Source organism: Gigantopelta aegis, chromosome 3 (assembly GCF_016097555.1).
Source record: "Gigantopelta aegis isolate Gae_Host chromosome 3, Gae_host_genome, whole genome shotgun sequence".
NCBI lineage: Eukaryota > Metazoa > Mollusca > Gastropoda > Neomphalida > Peltospiridae > Gigantopelta > Gigantopelta aegis.
In genome coordinates, this window is record NC_054701.1 from 16,150,854 (window position 1) to 16,170,587 (window position 19,734).

Genomic DNA, 19,734 nt, shown 5'->3' on the forward strand with positions numbered 1-19,734 from the left:
CAAATAAAGAAATACGCAACCTGCATTAAACAAATACCTTAACTTTGCAAACCAGTGTATATACCTTCAAGATCTGCAGTGACAAAATAATCTGCACTAACTGCAAAATTGGAACGATGCAAACCATTTATAGGGGTGTGCGCATAGTTCGTTTTGTAGAATAGTACGATTTTATGAATCACGATTGTTTGAGGAATCCGACTTTATATCACTAGCAGCCTTTAAGAATGGTTTAGCAAAACTAAAATTAAAATATTGCGAATATATTTTATTACTTTAGTAAAAGTACATTCTATTGCCCCTGTAACCTTCATAGCATAGACTAAGACCTGCCTCCATTTTCAGCCAATCATTTTCAAGGATTTAACCACACCCACTGACCATGACCTCAAAAACATCAAAATTCTTTTTGCAGCGTAAACCTGTCCATGTTCAGCCAGCAACCGTTTCGCTAACGTTCGCAAACTATTTGATCGTTCCCAACATGGCCATTTGGTTTAATGTGAAGCGTTTAAACCAGTCTAGCGGACGTTTTTCTACTCGGTCTGGATGAACGTAGCCCAGAAGTAGGAAGATCTAAGTGGTAGTGTGGGGAGGGGGTGGAGTGGTCCTTCTCACACATTCTGTGTTTGGATAGCCTAAAACACAATTTCTTAGAATCTGGAGAAAAAACACACCCTAAGAATAATAATTTAGATAACCGTTTTTACAAGTTTATTTTAGCTTACGGCTACAGACTACTGTACGGGTGGGATTTAGCTCAGTCGGTTGAGTGCTCGTCTGAGGTGCTTACGTCGCAGGATCGAACCACATCACTGGATCCATTCACAACCCCTCCAATTGTCCGCGGCAATCGGGGATTGCCAGGGAGTTTTTTAAATTCCAGATGTATTTTTTTCTTATTGTTCAAAATAATATATACTTTGTGAAATGCACAGTAACCGCACCGTTGCATTTCAGCGCCATCGAGGGGCGGGACGTAGCTCAGTGGTAAAGCGCTTGCGGTCGGTCTAAGATCGATCCCGGTCGGTGGGCCCATTGGGCTATTTCTTGTTCCAATCAGTGCGTCACGACTGGTATGTCAAAAGCCGTGGTGTGTACTACCCTGTCTGTGTGATGGTGCATATAAAAGATCCCTTGCTGCTAATCGAAAAGAGTAGCCCATGAAGTGGCGACAGCGGATTTCCTCTCTCAATATCTGTGTGGTTCTTAACCATGTCTGACGCCATATTACCGTAAATCAAATGTGTTGAGTGCGTCATTAAATAAAACATTTTATTCCTTCCTCAGCGTCATCGGGCATGTAAATACATGTAAATTACCAGCATTAGGCGAGTATCAACTAGGTCATAGAAGTCTGTTGACTGTTCATAGCATGCATTGCAGGTTGCATAGTACCAAAGAAGAGAGTACCGTGTCAAGGTTCGACGTGCAGTCAAATATTTACGGAGTAAAAGCAGCTGTGGGTGTGATTGGTAGTAATATGTGACATTGATTATTTGTGCTAATACTATTATCCATTGACAATAAATAAATACACTTTTATTTGTTATACAGTTGTTATGCAGTATACACCAGAGGTTGAAACTAATGCGGGGTACCCCCAAAAATGGAACTGCAATTTTCAGCAAAAATGACGGTTGCTATTAAAAACATAAATTAAATCTCTTAAATGATACGTGACCCCCCATTTTCTTGCAGCTAGATTAGATGTGAGGTGCCACACTTTCTATTGCTGTACTTCCTGGGTGTGTTGAAACGCTGCTTATATCAGTTTTATTAGTAAACGTTAACATTACCGGCAATAGGAATTGATTTGGTCTAATGGAACCTGCAGGGACCACTGGATTGCAGTGGGGTGGGGTGACAGCTTATGCATCGTTGAACCGTGGATATATGGTGCATTTCGGGTGTTTTATTTTCAGTAAAATGTTTAAAATACACTCCTACAAGTCACTTGAAGTGTTATGGTCAGCCGATAATCATTCAAATTTACTTAAATCCAGAGTTGTAAACATGTTGACGGGTAAATGCCGTGGACACTATTTTCTTAATTGCAGCTAGAGGTTGATTCAACTGCTTGGGGTTTTTTTTTTTTCTTCTTCTTCTTCTTTTTTTCCCAACCAGTGTACCACAACTGTATAGGAAAGTGCATATGAAAAATTAAAACGGGTTTTCTCTGATGACTATGAGTCAGCATTACCAAATGTTTGACATCCAATAGCCGATGAATAATTAATCAATGTGCTTCAGTGGTGTCGTTAAACAAAACAAACAAACTGTATGGGTGAACTGGTAACAATCATACGTTACAATGGCGAATTGACCCGTTCCGTGTGTATAGTGATTCACAAATGTGTCGGTCAGGTACTCCGATTCGGTCTCGTGATCAGAGGAACGTGAGAGATGAGTAGTAAATATGGTTTGAACTTCGATTAATAGGTTTGGATGACAAAATGGTGACTTGTCGAAGTGTTTTTGCCTTTTGTGGCTTTCTGTTCTTGTCTGTTGTTATTGTTGTTTTAATCAGAACATTTACACTGTCGGTAAGAACGGACACAGTGGACGATTGCACGGCAACTGACGAAGATTTCATTCGCGCATCCGACAAGATCATAAGCAATTTTCGTCGAGCTTTACAAATAAAGACAGTGTCAAAAAACGTACACGAATATGACACGGGTGAACTGCTCAAGCTACAGCAGTTAATTAGAACAGGTGGGTAACTTGTATTTGTTACTGTAATTGAAGGGTGGAGTGCAGGGGTGCAGTGGACCTTTTCTATTTTGTTTTTGCACCACCAGAAACTATATGTATAAACTTGTATCTTTTAGTTCTGAAAGTGGATCATTTGCTTCATCCATATCAGGGCAAACTGAAGATATCTATATTGAAATAGTATTAGGGTTAGGCAAGTAATCGCATTAAGTTTCAAATAAGATGTATAAATTTTTTAATTTATTGCTCTCCCATTCGAAAGCTAGATGGACATTTGGACAGTTATGATCACTCTCTCACCCACTGATAACTATAGCGAAAACATGGAAACTGTGGTAGACAAAAATTCCCACTCTTAATACAACAATAACCCCATGTTTGATGTTAAATACCATTACATTTCAAGATAATTTTCTAGTTCATTGATAACAAATACACGGGCGTAGGAAGGTGCATATATATATATATACTGAACCAAAAAAGAAACTTCCGATTTGTACATATAGTATTTGTTGTGTTAAAGAATTCATTGTGTAATGAAATTATATAGGTAGTATTAGCCTTGAGCTGTATTATCAGGATTCATGAATTTTATAGATTATTTTTGCACTGTTAATCGTGGACAACATGAAATTCAATTTGCACGTGCATGCATGGTTCGACATGTCCCGTGTAGTATTCGGTCAATTTGTTTTACTTGTCTTACTGACATTGTTGTCAAGTGAACGAAAACGCATCAAAATTTGTAAAAACAATTAAAGTTTTTTACATTGTAGCATTTTTAGTATGCCAAGAATACCCAATAATTTACGCAAACGGGCGATTGGCATGCTTGATGCTGGCATGTCGACAGAAGACGTTGCAAGGCATGTTGGGAGTTCTAGTCGAGCGATACGAAATCTTCGCACGACAGGAAGCACCAACGTCGTGGACATCCGCATGTTACAACGCGTGGTCAAAACCGCTATATCATGAACTCGCATTTGCGCAATCGATTCCAAACTGCCACTGCTACTGCTGCTAACATACCTGGGCTTCATAATAACCGAATCAGTGGGAAAACTGTTCGTAATCGTCTGCGGGAGAACAGTTTACATACACGACGTCCTTACGTCGGATGCGTTTTTGAATCCAGATTTTCTTTACAACGTGGTGATGGCAGGGTGCACGTCTACCGTAGGAGAAATGAACGCTATGCTGACTGTTGTGTTCTTGAACGAGATCGTTTCAGGGGTGGGGGTTCTGTCATGGTCTGGGCAGCCATTGCCCATGGTTATCGTTCACCACTAGTTGTCATTGATGGCAATTTAAATGCTCAACGTTACCGCGATGACATTCTCGCTCATCACGTCATTCCTCTGTTCAATAACAATGCCAACATCTCGATTTGTCAGCATGATAATGCCACCTCTCATACAGCTAGAGACACTGTAAATTTTCTTAGGCCAAATAACATTGATTTCATTGATGACTGGCCTGCTAAAAGTCCTGATTTCAACCGCATCGAGCATGTCTGGGATAGTCTGGACAGACGATTGAGGCGTCGTCCCAACCCACCCGCTAACGTCAACGAACTTCGTCAAGCGCTCATTCAGGAATGGAACAATATTCCACAGGCAGAAATCAAAACTTTAGTCAATTCTATGCGCCTGCGATGCACTGCAGTGGTCAATTCAAGAAGTGGTCATACCCATTATTAAGTGGGTGTTTTTTTTTAACCCCTACCACACTTGGTCAAAATTTCTCCCAGTTTCTGTTAACCTATGGCCATGATTTTTGCACCAAACGATGCATCATGGAACACTTTTTAAAAGCATATATATATAACAATTATTCCCCCGGTTTGTTTTCATCAAGTTATGTTCAAGCAAAGTTAGCGGAAGTTTCTTATTTTGTTCAGTATATATATATATATATATATATATATATATATATATATATATATATATATAATACTTGTAAAAAATATATAAAAACCATCGCAGCTTATTTGATGCTGCTACAAAGTCCGAACCCCCTCCCCGACAGCCTACGCCCCTGGAGTGAGGCATTGCTCGATAAAAAACCCACCAAATGGGGTGAGGAGCAATGACAAGGCCATTCCTGAACGAATCGACACCTCGGATTCTCCAGTGTAAACAGTGAAAAAAAAAAAAAATTGTTTTATATATATATATATATACTCTTCAAAAGAAGAAACGCAAAACCACATTGTCGTAACATTTGGAGAATTGATTTCATTATTGAATGGTGAGTCCGATAATTACCAAATGTTGCAGGATTGTTCACAATTCACTCACGGTCCCACAGTCTGGAGATGGTGCTTGGGGACACATGGAATGCCCTGGCAACGGCCGTTCTGGATTCGCCTGCGTCTAGTCGGCCGATGGCATTGTTTCTCTGCGGTTCACTGAGACGTGGCATGTCCTGGATTGTCAACTGTCGGCCAGATACAGAGGCCAGGCAAGCGAACACCCTGCACTTTTATACTGTCAGTGTTCATGTTGCACGTGCAGACAACGCACGTGCAGTGGTGACATGGTTTGCACGCGGCTGCGTTTTTGCGAATATTCACATTTTGGAACTTTATTGTACAGTAGCTGCGTTTTATCGAATGTAACCATGGGAATGTGTTTGGGACATGCAATGACCTTATATTCACAAAGCATGAACCGGTAGGAAACATAAAATCGGAGTTATAACCCATTCCTACCGGTTCATGCTACATCCGGGTACGCCACCTTCGGGAACGATTGACTACTGCCACCTCCACAGCCGCAGCAATACCAGGTTTGCGCAGGATATCCGACCAGACCGTACGGAACCGCCTACGTGAGGTAGGAATTCGTGCCAGATGTCCAGTTCGAGGTGTCATCTTAACACCACAACACCGTCGACTCCGACTGCAGTGGTGCCAGATTCATCGACAATGGCCTCAACTGCGATGGAGACAGGTGTGGTTCAGTGACGAGTCCCGATTTCTGCTCCGACGTCATGATGGAAGATGTCGCGTGTATAGGCGTCGTGGTGAACGTTATGCGGCAAACTGCGTGCAGGAAGTGGACAGATTCGGCGGGGGTAGTGTCATGGTGTGGGCAGCCATCTCACACACTGGCAGAACTGACCTGGTCCACGTGCAGGGCAACCTGAATGCACAGGGCTACATTGACCAGATCCTCCGGCCACACATCGTTCCAGTTATGGCCAACGCCAACGCAGTGTTCCAACATGACAACGCCAGGCCTCACACAGCACGTCTCACAACGGCTTTCCTACAGAACAACAACATTAATGTCCTTCCTTGGCCATCGATATCACCGGATTTGAACCCAATTGAGCATCTATGGGACGAGTTGGAGCGACGCCTCCGACAGCGACAACCACAGCCCCAGACCCTGCCCGAGCTGGCAGCAGCCTTGCAGGCCGAGTGGGCCACCATCCCCCGGGACGTCATCCGTACTCTGGTTGCTTCAATGGGCAGGCAGTGCCAGGCAGTTGTCAACACACGCGGAGGCCACACCCGGTATTGACTCCAGATGACCTTGACCTTGGTGGTGTGTCCTATCACTTACTCACAATGGACTAGAGTGAATTGTAAACAATCCTGCAACATTTGGTAATTATCGGACTCACCATTCAATAATTAAATCAATTCTCCAAATGTTACGACAATGTGGTTTTGCGTTTCTTCTTTTGAAGAGTATATATATATATATATATATATATATATATATATATATATATATAGACATATTATTATTTTACCGGTATATATATTATAATTATAATTAACTGTCGCAAAATTTAGGACCCCCCCCACCACTTAGATCAGCTACTGGAGTTAAGGGTGGGGCACACAGGTAGCTTGGGCACTCATGATCACACAATGTGCAGTCGGTCTGGCATCGTTTCTTGTTGGTAGTCCCATTGGGCTATTTCTTGTTCCAGCCAGTGCACCACGACTGGTATATCAAAGGCTGTGGTATGTACTACCCTGTCTGTGGGATGGTGCATATAAAAAATCCCTTGCTGCTAATCGAAAAGAGTGGCCCATGAAGTGGAGACAGCGGGTTTCCTCTCTCAATATCTGTGTGGTCCTTAACCATATATCTAATGTCATATAATTGTAGATAAAATGTGTTGAGTGCATCGTTAAAACATTTCTTTTTTCTTCTTTTTTCTTTCTCGTGATCACAAGATTGCACCACACCACATAGCCAGAGTACTCTGCAGTTCGAGAGCAAAATTGACATTTGGACGGTTATGATCGGTCTCTGCTGTCGAAGATAACTATTGCAAAAACACCGTGTAGGCAAAAATTCCCACTCTAATATAACAATAAAGCTATGTTTGACGCTACATTGATCATTTTCGAGTTCGACGAGAACAAATATTTGACATATTATTATTAACCACAAATACACAAGAGGAAAAAACCCGACAGCACCCCTTTGAATAATGTTCTACTTAAATATGTAGGTGCTGATGGCTTTCTTCATGTGTGTGTATTGGTCATTCTTATGTCAAATATTTCACTTTATAGCAGCATCAAATAAGCTGTGATGGTTTTTATATATTTTTACAAGTATTTTTACAAGTATTTATATATATATATATATATATATATATATATATATATATATATATATATATGCACCTTCCTACGCCCGTGTATTTGTTATCAGTGAACTAGAAAATGATCTTGAAATGTAATGGTATTTAACGTCAAACATGGGGTTATTGTTGTATTAAGAGTGGGAATTTTTATCTACCACAGTTTCCATGTTTTCGCTATAGAGTTATCAGTGGGTGAGAGAGTGATCATAACTGTCCAAATGTCCGTCTAGCTCTCGAATGGGAGAGCAATAAATTAAAAAAATTATACATTTTATTTGAAACTTAATGCGATTACTCGCCTAGCCCTAATACTCTTTCAGTATAGATATCTTCAGTTTGCCCTGATATGGATAACATTCATTCATTTCAACTTATTTTCATGCTAATATCCAATTAAGGTTCAAGCACACTGTCCTGGGCACACACCTCAGCTATCTGGGTTGTCTGTCCATAACAGTGGGTTAATTGTTAGTGGTTAGTGAGAGAGAAGAGGGTGTAGTGGACTTACACCTACCCACTGAGCCGGTACAGGTTGCGAACCCTGTATCTACCAGCCTTATGTCCGATGGCATAACCACGACACCACCGAGGCCAGGTTGCGAACCCTGTATCTACCAGCCTTATGTCCGATGGCATAACCACGACACCACTGAGGCTGGTTATATGGATGACAATACAAGACCACTAGAACTTCACCCAAGCCCTAAATCTAACCCTAGTATTCTCCCTAAATCAAGTCCTAAGCCTAGTATTAGCCTAAACTTTTAAAGTAGAGGGGGTAATAGGCAGATATTTTACCGGAATGAGGAGGAGAGTTGAGGTGGTCATGCAGTGATTATCTTGTCAAGTGCTGGAAGTCCGGTTGGGGCCATATCAGTCACATCTGTTTTATGGGAACACTTATGTCACACTTACCAGTTTTCTCAATAATATACACCAAAGTTATAAATGCAACTTCTTCAAATGTTATGATTGTTGTCCCTTTTTATTGACAAAAAATTAATCAGGGGTCGAAACGGCCTGTGGCCATGTCCTGTTTGGGCGACTTAAATATTAATAAAATAATGGCGTTACTTGCCCAAATAATATTATTTGGGCAATCTTCTTTAGAGCTATAACATATGAGCCACTATTAATATTTGTATTGCATATGTTTATTCCACATTAAAATCTTGCTCTTGGTTCATGTTTCGCTTACCTTAATTTGCCAACATCCATTATTACAGGGCTCGAACTTAACAATTTGTCTCCCACAGCAATTTTTAAAGAATTGCAATAGGTGCAACAGTCCATTGATGGCAATTTTGAGTCTGCCTATGGCAATTTTTTTTTAAATAACATTTGCAGGATATAAACAGTTTATAAACCTGACTGAAAGGCTATCTTGTTATAATTAGACATCTTTTAAATGTGCAAATGTTAAATATTGGCAGATAATGTACACCAGGTGTATACATTTCGTCATTGTTGAGGAGCTTTACCAACGGCACAAAAGTGCCATTGGTGATGCTCTCTACCTATGGCAATTTATATCTCAACATTGGCAATTGCCGTCAGTGGCACCGTTAAGTTCAAGCCATGTTATTATTTTTTGGTCACCATATTTTTTGGTGAGTTTCGAGCTCTATTAATGTTTCATGAAATAGCACATATTCTTTGTTATGTGCCATAGATTGGGGACCAGAGCACAAGTTCTTAAATGTCATGGCCAAAATAGCATGAAGCTGCCATTATACAACTATACTTACAAGAAGAAATCCGATTATTTTAAACCACTAAGTTTTACAATAAACAAGCATATCTGAAATAGCAAACATTATCACCACAACAGACTTCAATGTTTTTTTATCCAGCAGCAAAAACTGTCCCTATGACAGTTGACAACACAGCTAGGGCAGCTGTCGTCAATGCCAGTGTTGACTCAACTCTTGCAACATCCCTATCCAAAACCAGCTGACTGTCTTCCTAATAGAGGTGTAGGTTTCTTTTCATCAGTTGGGATCGATCCCCATTCGTGGACCCATTGGGCTATTTCTTGTTCCAGCCAGTGCACCACGACTGGTATGTGTTGTCCTGTCTCTGTGGGATGGTGCATATAAAACATCCCTTGCTACTAATGGAAAAATGAAGCAGGTTTCCTCTCTTAGACTATATGTCAAAATTACCAAATGTTTGACATCCAGTATTGGATGATTAATAAAGTGATGTGCTTTAGTGGTGTCATTAACCAAAACAAACTGTAACTTTCCATCAGATTATTTATAGCTTTTTCTATTGAAGGTCCACCTTTTTAAAAAATGCATCCCACTCTACTCTTTATTAGTGCATATAATTGAGTGCTCAGCTGACATGCAGTTGGTTCAATGATTGATCTTTGGTGAAACAAATGTTTTTCCCATCCTAATCCGTTCATCATGACTGGTACTTTTTTATTAATGTTTCTGAAAAAAGAAGCATATAATAGATTACTATGTACTATGTATTACCTTTGTATAGCTAACACACTTCTCCCACCCACCCCAACCCCTTTCTTGTCCAGGACGTTTGTTGTAAGTCGACGCCTGCACCCATGACAGACGTGCACTACAACAGCTTGCTCTGAATGCACGTTAAGCCCAATGACCTGACCTGATCTACAGCTGCATTTGGTTTCCTCTCATATTTTAGACCAAATGTCACCATTGTCATATTGCCAGACATCAAACAGCCTCAGTTTAAAATGTGCTACAGTGTCTTTAACCATACATATCCTCTCTCTGGGTTTTTTTAACAACTTTAATTTCAGCTTTCTTCTCAGAGTTACAGACATAGATCAGTTTGTTTATATATCCTCTCTATCTTTATAGTACATCATGCAGTTTTGTTGTTTTGGTTTTTTTCTTCTTACAGCTGATTACAGATATGCTAAATTTTATATTCTGTTTATTTTTGTAGCATATCCAGTAATTCATTCTTCTCCTCTGGTGAAGCTGGAGGTGATCGGAAACTATAGCTTGCTGTACTCCATCAAGGGAAGTAACTCCTCCCTCACACCATACATGCTGTGCAGTCACCTCGATGTTGTGCCAGCAGAACCTCAGAAATGGGACGCGCCACCATTTGCAGCTGACATCAAAGATGGATACATTTATGCAAGGGGCACTATTGATTTTAAACATGGAGTGATGGTATGTAATTCCAGTATTAAAAGTGAGAAATTTACAATTGTGATATCATACTATTCAGGATTTAAATTAATTTTTAAATGAAATGAGTATTAATGATGTGATATAATTATTATCACCTGTGCTAAAAATTACTCATATTTATGACATCATTGCAAAAAGATTATGAAATTAAATTTTCACCCAATTCCTGAGAAAAAACTAGAGAAATTGCCATATTTACAAAGACAACATCAATGTAATGGGCATGTTACAAATGTAAAAAGAAAATAATTATTGTAGAAATGAAGTTCTCTTGAACATGCCACATGTTAAACTTTTAACTTAGTGATAACCTGAAATACATCTTAATGGTGGAATATGTTTATTATCATGTTTGTCTTTAGGGAATATTGGAAGCAGTGGAGTACTCCCTGTCACGTGGATTTAAACCACAGCGATCCTTTTACCTGGCATTTGGACATGATGAAGAGGTCAGATTCATTGATATACTGAACACCCAAACAAATGCAAAACTCATTTTCTACTGTAATATTAAATTAGAGTTTTTTTAAAGAAGGGATTTAGGAGAATTACTAGTTGATATTCTGTTTATCAATTCACAGAATTGAAAAAAACGTTTGTTTATTAATCATCGTCTATTGGATGTCACACATTTGGTAATTTTTACATATAGTCTTAGACAGGAAACTCGCTAAAAAATTTATATGCACTATCCCACAGACAGGATAGCACATACACAACCTTTGATATACCAGCCATGGTGCACTGGCTGGAATGAGAAATATCCCAATGGGCCCACCGACGTGGATCGACGGCATATCTGGCGGGCACTTTACCACTTGGCTGTGCCCTGCCCTTGACAGAATTGAGAGCGTTTGTAATCAAGTTAACTTGTTCTAATTACAAAACTAACCATAAGCCTGAATTGTGTTTCTTTTGCTGTTCGGTATATTTTAGTAATAGTCTGTGTGTCACATAATCTCTTTCCATCCCGGACACACAGCAGTCGGACATGATTTTTATACTATAACGTAGCATTCTGACCCTCATACATTATTGAGACTGATACGCCTTCCGCTGGTTCTTTGAAAAGAATCTGGTTAAACCCCAGTGTTTGAATACTAGTATCATTATATTGATTCAGTGGTTGGTCATTGTGTGCTATTAAAACTTCTTTTTGTCAATATGTGCAAGTTGTACTTAATATCTTTATTAAGGAACACAACTCACTTACATGGAGCTTATGAGGAGATTTATTAATTGTCTGATATTTTTAAACTGATAATTAATTTTGTCTAAGCACTATATTCAGTGCACCACTATTATGTTATTTATCAAATACACAGCTGTTAATAACTCGTAGCACAACCAATGTCACTTTTGGGTGTGTTCACAGGATGGTAAAGGTTTAATAACTCATCAAATAATTTAAAGAATATTGTCAAACAATACTTTATTTTTATATTTCATTGGTTGGTTAACTTTTTTTGAGGAATACATTTGTGAAACAAAATTTCCACTCCATTCAGTTTTTCCATATAATTTTTTTTTTTTTAACACTAACCAACAATTATAACTGATGAGGGATTTTCATGCAAGTACCGACTCCACCCTAGAGTGAGTGCACCATTCGGCTCAATGGGTAGATGTAAGGCTACATGCAACAAGTTTTACTCACTTCTCCACTGTGTGCGATTATGGGTGTGTCTCTTGAATGTATGACCCCACATGGGGATGATTACCTGGCATGCACTGCAGGTTCTGTGTACCCCAGGCTCGGTGATACCAAGATATCTCAACTGACAATAAATGTGGATCATGGCCCTTTCAAATAGTCCCACGCCGAAATGGAAATATCATTATGTTTGTAAGGTCTCTGTGTTAAATATTTGTGTTGTTTTATGTTTTTAAAAACAACGAAAAAACCCACAATTATAACTGACATCAGTTTTCTTTAAATCATACACCTTGTCATTTACTATTGACATGAAAACATGATCATTCATCATCTACATTTACAGCTTAGCAAGTAAAATAAGGTTTTTTCTTTACATTTATTACAACAGTAGTTTTGATTGTATTTTGTATTTAAAATGATGTTATTGGATGGATAGGTAAAATTTCAGTTATTAGTATATTACAATAAATTAGACAGGTATTAAAATTTTAATAGATGAACATATTTTGCAGTAATATTGAAGACTGATGTTGTATTTTAGATTGGTGGTTTAATTAGAGCTATTGGCAAAAGACTAAAAGATAAAAAATATTTTGCAGTATTTAATGTTCAAGACCAATGTTGTACTTATAGGTTAGCAGTTTAGATGCGACAAGAGCTACTGGAGGGAGATTGAAAGAGAAGGAGAATATCTTGCAGTGCTTACTGTTGAAAACTGATGTTGCTAAAATTGTAGGTTGGTGGTTCAGATGGAGCGAGAGCTACTGGAGGGAGATTGAAAGAGAAGGAGAATATCTTGCAGTGCTTACTGTTGAAAACTGATGTTGCTAAAATTGTAGGTTGGTGGTTCAGATGGAGCGAGAGCTACTGGAGGGAGATTGAAACAGAAGGAGAATATCTTGCAGTGCTTACTGTTGAAAACTGATGTTGCTAAAATTGTAGGTTGGTGGTTCAGATGGAGCGAGAGCTATCAGCGAGAGACTGAAGGCACAACATGTGAAGCTGGAGTTTATTGTTGATGAAGGAATGGTTGTTACAGATGGACTAGTCCCGGGCATGACGAAACCAGCAGCTCTGTAACGTATTGATTTGTTGATAAAACCTAGCTCTAAGAATAATAGTTTCTAGTTCAATCCACCAGTAGAAAGGTGCCAGAGAGCCATGCTAGAAAAAACGTCTAGCACACGTCCCCTAGATGGTAATGCACCATTTTCATTGGTTAATTCCGCTTGTTGTTTAGGAGGTAGACGGCCATTGCTACCTGTTCGTTACATCATTCCATAATCGAAGGTAGTATGTGACATCAAGTAATATGTAACGCTGCATGCATTTCTTTTATACCTGCCTTGGTGGCGTCGTGGTTAGGCCATCGGTCTACAGGCTGGTAGGTACTGGGTTCTGATCTCAGTCGAGGTATGGGATTTTTAATCCAGCTACCGACTACAAACCCTGAATGAGTGCTCTGCAAGGCTCAATGGGTAGGTGTAAATCACTTGCACTTGTACCATGACGTCACTTCTCTCAGCTGATGTATATTAATCACATGTAGCGTTACATATAATGTGAAGTCCGGTACTACCTTTGCTTAGAGAATGACGTAATGAACAGATTGCAACAGCCATCTACCTCCTAAACGACGAGACCAACTAACCAATGAAAATGGTGCATTACCATCATGGGGACGTGTGCTAGATGGTTTTTCTAGTACGGCTCTCTGACACCTTTCTACTGGTTGATTGAACTAGAATAATAATAATATAATATCTAATATAATAATTTGTAGCTTTGAGATAACTTGATAATAATAAATTGCTATTATCTTTAATAACATGTGACTCTATATGTAACTCTTGACTATATGACCAGTGATTAATTGATTACCACACAAATTCTCATGCTAAGGGGAGGTTAAAATTAATCTTCTTGAACTAGTCTTAGGGGAATAATGAGAATCGAGAGTCATAACTCCCTTTAAACAGCATCCAAACAGTACCCCATAGAGGAGTGTAAGAAATTCAAAGAGCTAATCAAGTATTTACTGGCGAGTAATTTTTATTCAAGGCTATAACTTGGTTTATTTTCCGAGCTGGACTCCAGCAATTGAGGTCTTCCAAGCATATGAAGTTATTGAACTGGTTCATGAGATCAGTTCAGCTGGTGCCACTGCCAAACAATTTAAAGTATGGATGGCAGCTTTAGAAAGAATTTGTAATCCAATAAAGATTATTATTGGCAACTAGATGATCACCATGTTTTGCCTAAGGCTTATAGCTAGGGGGCATTTGGGGCATCGCCCCTCTTACAAGTGTCCCTCCATGTAACACCATCTTAGGTAACCAGAAGTCACTTCACATGAGTTTTACTTAGGTAACCGATTGTTTGGTTATATGAATATAGTTCTCGTAAACGATGAGTTAGACCTACCTAATCCTAAAACACTTGACCTACAGTTCTATGCTACATTAGTGGTTCAAATGTATTTAAAAACAAACTGATTTTCTCTTTCATTACTATGGTACTTTTAATTCTAGAATGTAATTGTTCACCATGTAACCAATTGGTGGTTCTCGTAATTTTAAAGTTGCATAACCAACAGTATTGTGCCCTGTATATACCTTTTTGTCTTTGATGTCCATAAATTATGAGGCAGGCAGGGGAGGGGGTCATTCCCCTCCCCACCACTTCTTGCAGGAGAAAATCTTTACCCTTGATCTGAAAATAATTCACGGTGTATTTGTATCATTTTATTCACAATATTTGTTACCATCCATGTGAAAATGCATAGCGATTCGTTTGAACCCTATATACATGTAGCTCTTTGGTACTGGTAGTTCAGATTCAGGCATATTTTGTTTAATTCAGGCAAAAATCAGCCTGTACGCCTATATTTATGTCAACAATATTCTATAAATGTTCTGATTTAGTAGTTCTTTATATCTTAAGATTGTTTTCTTGTTTTCAGAATAGGAACCAGTGAGAAGGGCCAGGCGATGCTAAGATTAACGGTCACTCAAACTGCAGGTCATTCATCGATGCCTCCAAAAGAAAGCACAATTGGCATCCTGGCCCATGCCATTCACAAGTATAAAGTTATAACTGTCTGTCTGTCTACATCTCTTGTCTATTGGGGGCCAAGATGTATCCCAGTGGTATAAAGTTATAACTGTCTGTCTGTCTACATCTCTTGTCTATTGGGGGCCAAGATGTATCCCAGTGGTATAAAGTTATAACTGTCTGTCTGTCTACATCTCTTGTCTATTGGGGGCCAAGATGTATCCCAGTGGTATAAAGTTATAACTGTCTGTCTGTCTACATCTCTTGTCTATTGGGGGCCAAGATGTATCCCAGTGGTATAAAGTTATAACTGTCTGTCTGTCTACATCTCTTGTCTATTGGGGGCCAAGATGTATCCCAGTGGTATAAAGTTATAACTGTCTGTCTGTCTACATCTCTTGTCTATTGGGGGCCAAGATGTATCCCAGTGGTACAAAGTTATAACTGTCTGTCTGTCTACATCTCTTGTCTATTGGGGGCCAAGATGTATCCCAGTGGTATAAAGTTATAACTGTCTGTCTGTCTACATCTCTTGTCTATTGGGGGCCAAGATGTATCCCAGTGGTACAAAGTTATAACTGTCTGTCTGTCTGCATCTCTTGTCTATTGGGGGCCAAGATGTATCCCAGTGGTATAAAGTTATAACTGTCTGTCTGTCTGCATCTCTTGTCTATTGGGGGCCAAGATGTATCCCAGTGGTATAAAGTTATAACTGTCTGTCTGTCTGCATCTCTTGTCTATTGGGGGCCAAGATGTATCCCAGTGGTACAAAGTTATAACTGTCTGTCTGTCTACATCTCTTGTCTATTGGGGGCCAAGATGTATCCCAGTGGTACAAAGTTATAACTGTCTGTCTGTCTACATCTCTTGTCTATTGGGGGCCAAGATGTATCCCAGTGGTACAAAGTTATAACTGTCTGTCTGTCTACATCTCTTGTCTATTGGGGGCCAAGATGTATCCCAGTGGTACAAAGTTATAACTGTCTGTCTGTCTACATCTCTTGTCTATTGGGGGCCAAGATGTATCCCAGTGGTACAAAGTTATAACTGTCTGTCTGTCTACATCTCTTGTCTATTGGGGGCCAAGATGTATCCCAGTGGTACAAAGTTATAACTGTCTGTCTGTCTACATCTCTTGTCTATTGGGGGCCAAGATGTATCCCAGTGGTACAAAGTTATAACTGTCTGTCTGTCTACATCTCTTGTCTATTGGGGGCCAAGATGTATCCCAGTGGTACAGTGCTTGCTTTATTTGTCGTTGGTCTATGATTGATCCCCGTTGGTGGGCCCATTGGACTATTTCTCGTTCCAGCCAGTGCACCTCGACTAGTATATCAAAGGCCATGGTATATGCTATCCTGTCTGTGGGATGGTGAATATAAAAGATCCCTTGCTGCAAAACAAAAAGAATAGCCCATGAAGTGGTGACAGTGGGTTTCCTCTTTCAATATCTGTGTGGTCCTTAACCATATGTCTGATGCCATATGACCATAATTAAAATGTGTTGAGTGCATTGTTAAATAAAACATTTCCTTCCTTCCTCTTGTCTATTGATCCATCCATTTCTTTATGTTTATTGATTTTATGTAACATTAAGCGAACACGTAATGTACAGGTCAAAACAAAACACATTGAGCCGTCTATTGGGGGCTGAATGAGCAAAAGGTAAAACTATAATTTTCAGCTGTACACACTTTGAGATTGATGAGAATTACAAGTTAAAGGGTTATAAGATTGATCGCGTTCAATGAACCCAGTCTTTTCCCATCACAACTATAGTGTCCAACAGCTTGTACAGCAAAGGCTATGGTATGTACTATCTTGTTCTTTGGGACATACATGTAAACCTCTATTTCTGCATTATAGATAGGTTCCACCTATGTAGTGGTACTGGTTCATCTCTCTATTTTTTTTCTCTCTCTCTCTTTGTGCATAATTTCCAGTGTTTTAAAATGTTGTAATGTTTTTTAATTAGTTGTATTCTTTTTCTGCAGACTAGAATCTGTTGGACAACCCAGAATGTTTGGATATGGACCAGAAAAATACATGTTTGAACACCTCGCTCAAGATGTAAGACATTTAATCACTAAACATGAAAATAAACACTGTTTCTTTCTTTTTTTTCTCTTTTTTTTGTGGGGGGTGGGGTGGGGTGGTAGGGGTGGGGAACAGGCTTTATACCAGAAAATAATTTGAGGGTATGTAATAAAAACAAAACGGATCATAGGTACAGCAACTAAATGGTTATACGGGTTTGAAATTTTCTTTAATTGGACACTGTATTTCATATGCTTTGGCAAGTTTTAAACAGCAGTTATCTTACTGTCGTTTATAAAAATAAAAAAACTTTAAAATATATCCATTAATTTCCAAGATTTTAAGGTACATAATTTTACCTTCCTTGCCCTCTGACAGAAACTCTGGGATGTGGCGGTGGTCTTGAATTCCAAAAAAATGGTAAACCTATTGGTATACATGTAGTTTCATTTTGTTTGGTAACATTAACACTGAAATATTTATCCAGAAGCTGTTACTGATGTGCCACACCTGAAGGTTAATACAAAAACTGTTTCTGTGTTTTTCAGTAAAATTGTCATAATACCTTTCAAGACCCTACAAAGTTTTCCAGATTTTTTTGTCTACTATAAATTTTCTCTCTGCAAACTAGTCTTATTAACTACCAGTATCTAACATTTATATTATTTTATGGTCGGTTTTGGAATTAAGTTTAATTGTATGATTTTGTTTATTGCAGATGACATTTTCTCACAAACTAGTCATGTCAAATCTCTGGCTGTTTGGTCCCATTGTATCTTGGTAAGAGCAATCCTAAAATATGATACTGTTTTCTTACAAACAAATTATGTTAGTACCTCAGATAGTAGATTCATGACCAGTGAAGAATTCCCTCTCTAAATATTAAGAAGTGAAGATCCAGAGAGAATTTCAGGCATCTTATCCTCCCTGCTTGCATAGTTTTTTTACTCATTTTACAGACCTTCGTTTTTGACGGGCGCGAGCGCTATCACGCCCGTAAACCCCCGTCAACTCAATCTGACGGGTGCGAAATAATGCGCCCCTAAATTGAACAAATCACGCTTGTGTTGTTTGTTTTTTAACTCTGCCATTTTAATTGTTTATTGAATCCAATCCACAACGCCACAAATCTTTTCATTCTGTTCACAATGAACTTCCTAGAATATTTCTTACATACTGAAACACGATTGGTTGGTTATCTTTACACTGAGCCAATCAGCTAGGAGTTAACTTCTTATTAAGATCTCGTCGGTTTTGTTTGTTTAATTTCGTACAATGCACATAAATGATCGCGCAAATGTATTATATACCAGTATCTAACATTTTGATCACGTACAGGGAATTAAATAATGATTTTGTTTATTGCAGTGACATTGTCCAAAACTAGTATGTCAATCTCTGTTTACTCATGTATCTTGATATCAGCAATAAACACGTACTGTTTTCTTACAAACAAAAATGTAGTTCAGTAAAGCACGTGAAGTTTTCCCTCTCTAATAACAGAGTCATGTACTCGTAGACATCTTCCTACTTTCTGTTTCACTCATTTTACTGCCTTCGTTTTTAAAGCAAAGGACATTGCCCTTGGTAGAGTCAGATTTCTAGTACATGTGATTGGTTGATGGGACCCTGAAACAAACATACACCGATTTAATTCGAATTTACTGAGTGTAAAGCATGTATATTTTAAAATTAAATTTACATTAGGGTGGTTATGTTGGGTTTTTTTTTTTTTTTTTTTTTTTTAGTTTTTTTATGGGTTGCTATGATTCGAGTTAGTAGTATAATAAATGACGTGTTTGTAAAAATATATATTTATAAAAATTGTAGTAAGATATATTTGGGTAGAAAACAATACCAGTAGATGTTGACATTATCTCTGTTATGACATTATTATTATTATCATTTTTAAATAGAGAATTTGAAGGTACATTACATGTATATTATGATATAATGATAAATGTGATAACCCTGTGCCATGTGGTTGTTACACTTTTAATTTCTTTTTAGTTGAAATGATTTACAAATAGGCCTACTGACATTATTTTTTGTGAGTGTTTTATTAGATATTTTACAGTTAGAATTCTTAATAACAATACCATAGTTGTTGCAATGCCAATTCACATTCAGTTCACAGGTTAGTGTCCATGGAGAAATCATATTCTGCGATGAAGATTAAAATTATTGTACTTGTTTTAAATAAAACAGAATAAACACAAATAAATCAGTTTCAATTCTTTATTCATAAATAATCAACAGATTATCATGATTCGGAATTTTAATGCAACATAATATGCATATAATACATAAGTAATCGATAAATGTTGTGTTCATGATGTTTTGTTTTCTTGTGAAAGACTGCAATGGCCCATTCCTTCATCTTTGAGAACAACTATCATATTAGTTAAATTAGGATATTTAATTTGAAAACACAAAACATTAACTCTTAAGATATTTAATTTA

At 38.3% G+C, this 19,734-nt stretch overlaps 2 protein-coding genes across 2 annotated transcripts in view; one reads left to right on the top strand and one right to left on the bottom strand.

The window, feature by feature from the left end:
• LOC121367582 (cytosolic 10-formyltetrahydrofolate dehydrogenase-like) overlaps positions 1-95 on the bottom strand; it is a 51,699-nt gene extending 51,604 nt beyond the window's left edge. The window contains exon 1 of the mRNA XM_041491852.1: positions 38-95. The gene's annotated coding sequence lies outside the window, so the exon portion shown is untranslated. The remainder of the gene's footprint in view (positions 1-37) is intronic.
• Positions 96-1,853: 1,758 nt separating this feature from the next.
• Positions 1,854-19,734, top strand: part of LOC121367583 (N-fatty-acyl-amino acid synthase/hydrolase PM20D1.1-like) — a 29,083-nt gene continuing 11,202 nt past the window's right edge. Inside the window, exons 1-7 of the mRNA XM_041491853.1 lie at positions 1,854-2,718; positions 10,270-10,502; positions 10,886-10,972; positions 13,123-13,256; positions 15,143-15,262; positions 17,229-17,304; positions 17,990-18,051. Coding sequence (XP_041347787.1) covers positions 2,457-2,718; positions 10,270-10,502; positions 10,886-10,972; positions 13,123-13,256; positions 15,143-15,262; positions 17,229-17,304; positions 17,990-18,051 — 974 coding nt within the window. The 5' untranslated portion in view covers positions 1,854-2,456. The remainder of the gene's footprint in view (positions 2,719-10,269; positions 10,503-10,885; positions 10,973-13,122; positions 13,257-15,142; positions 15,263-17,228; positions 17,305-17,989; positions 18,052-19,734) is intronic.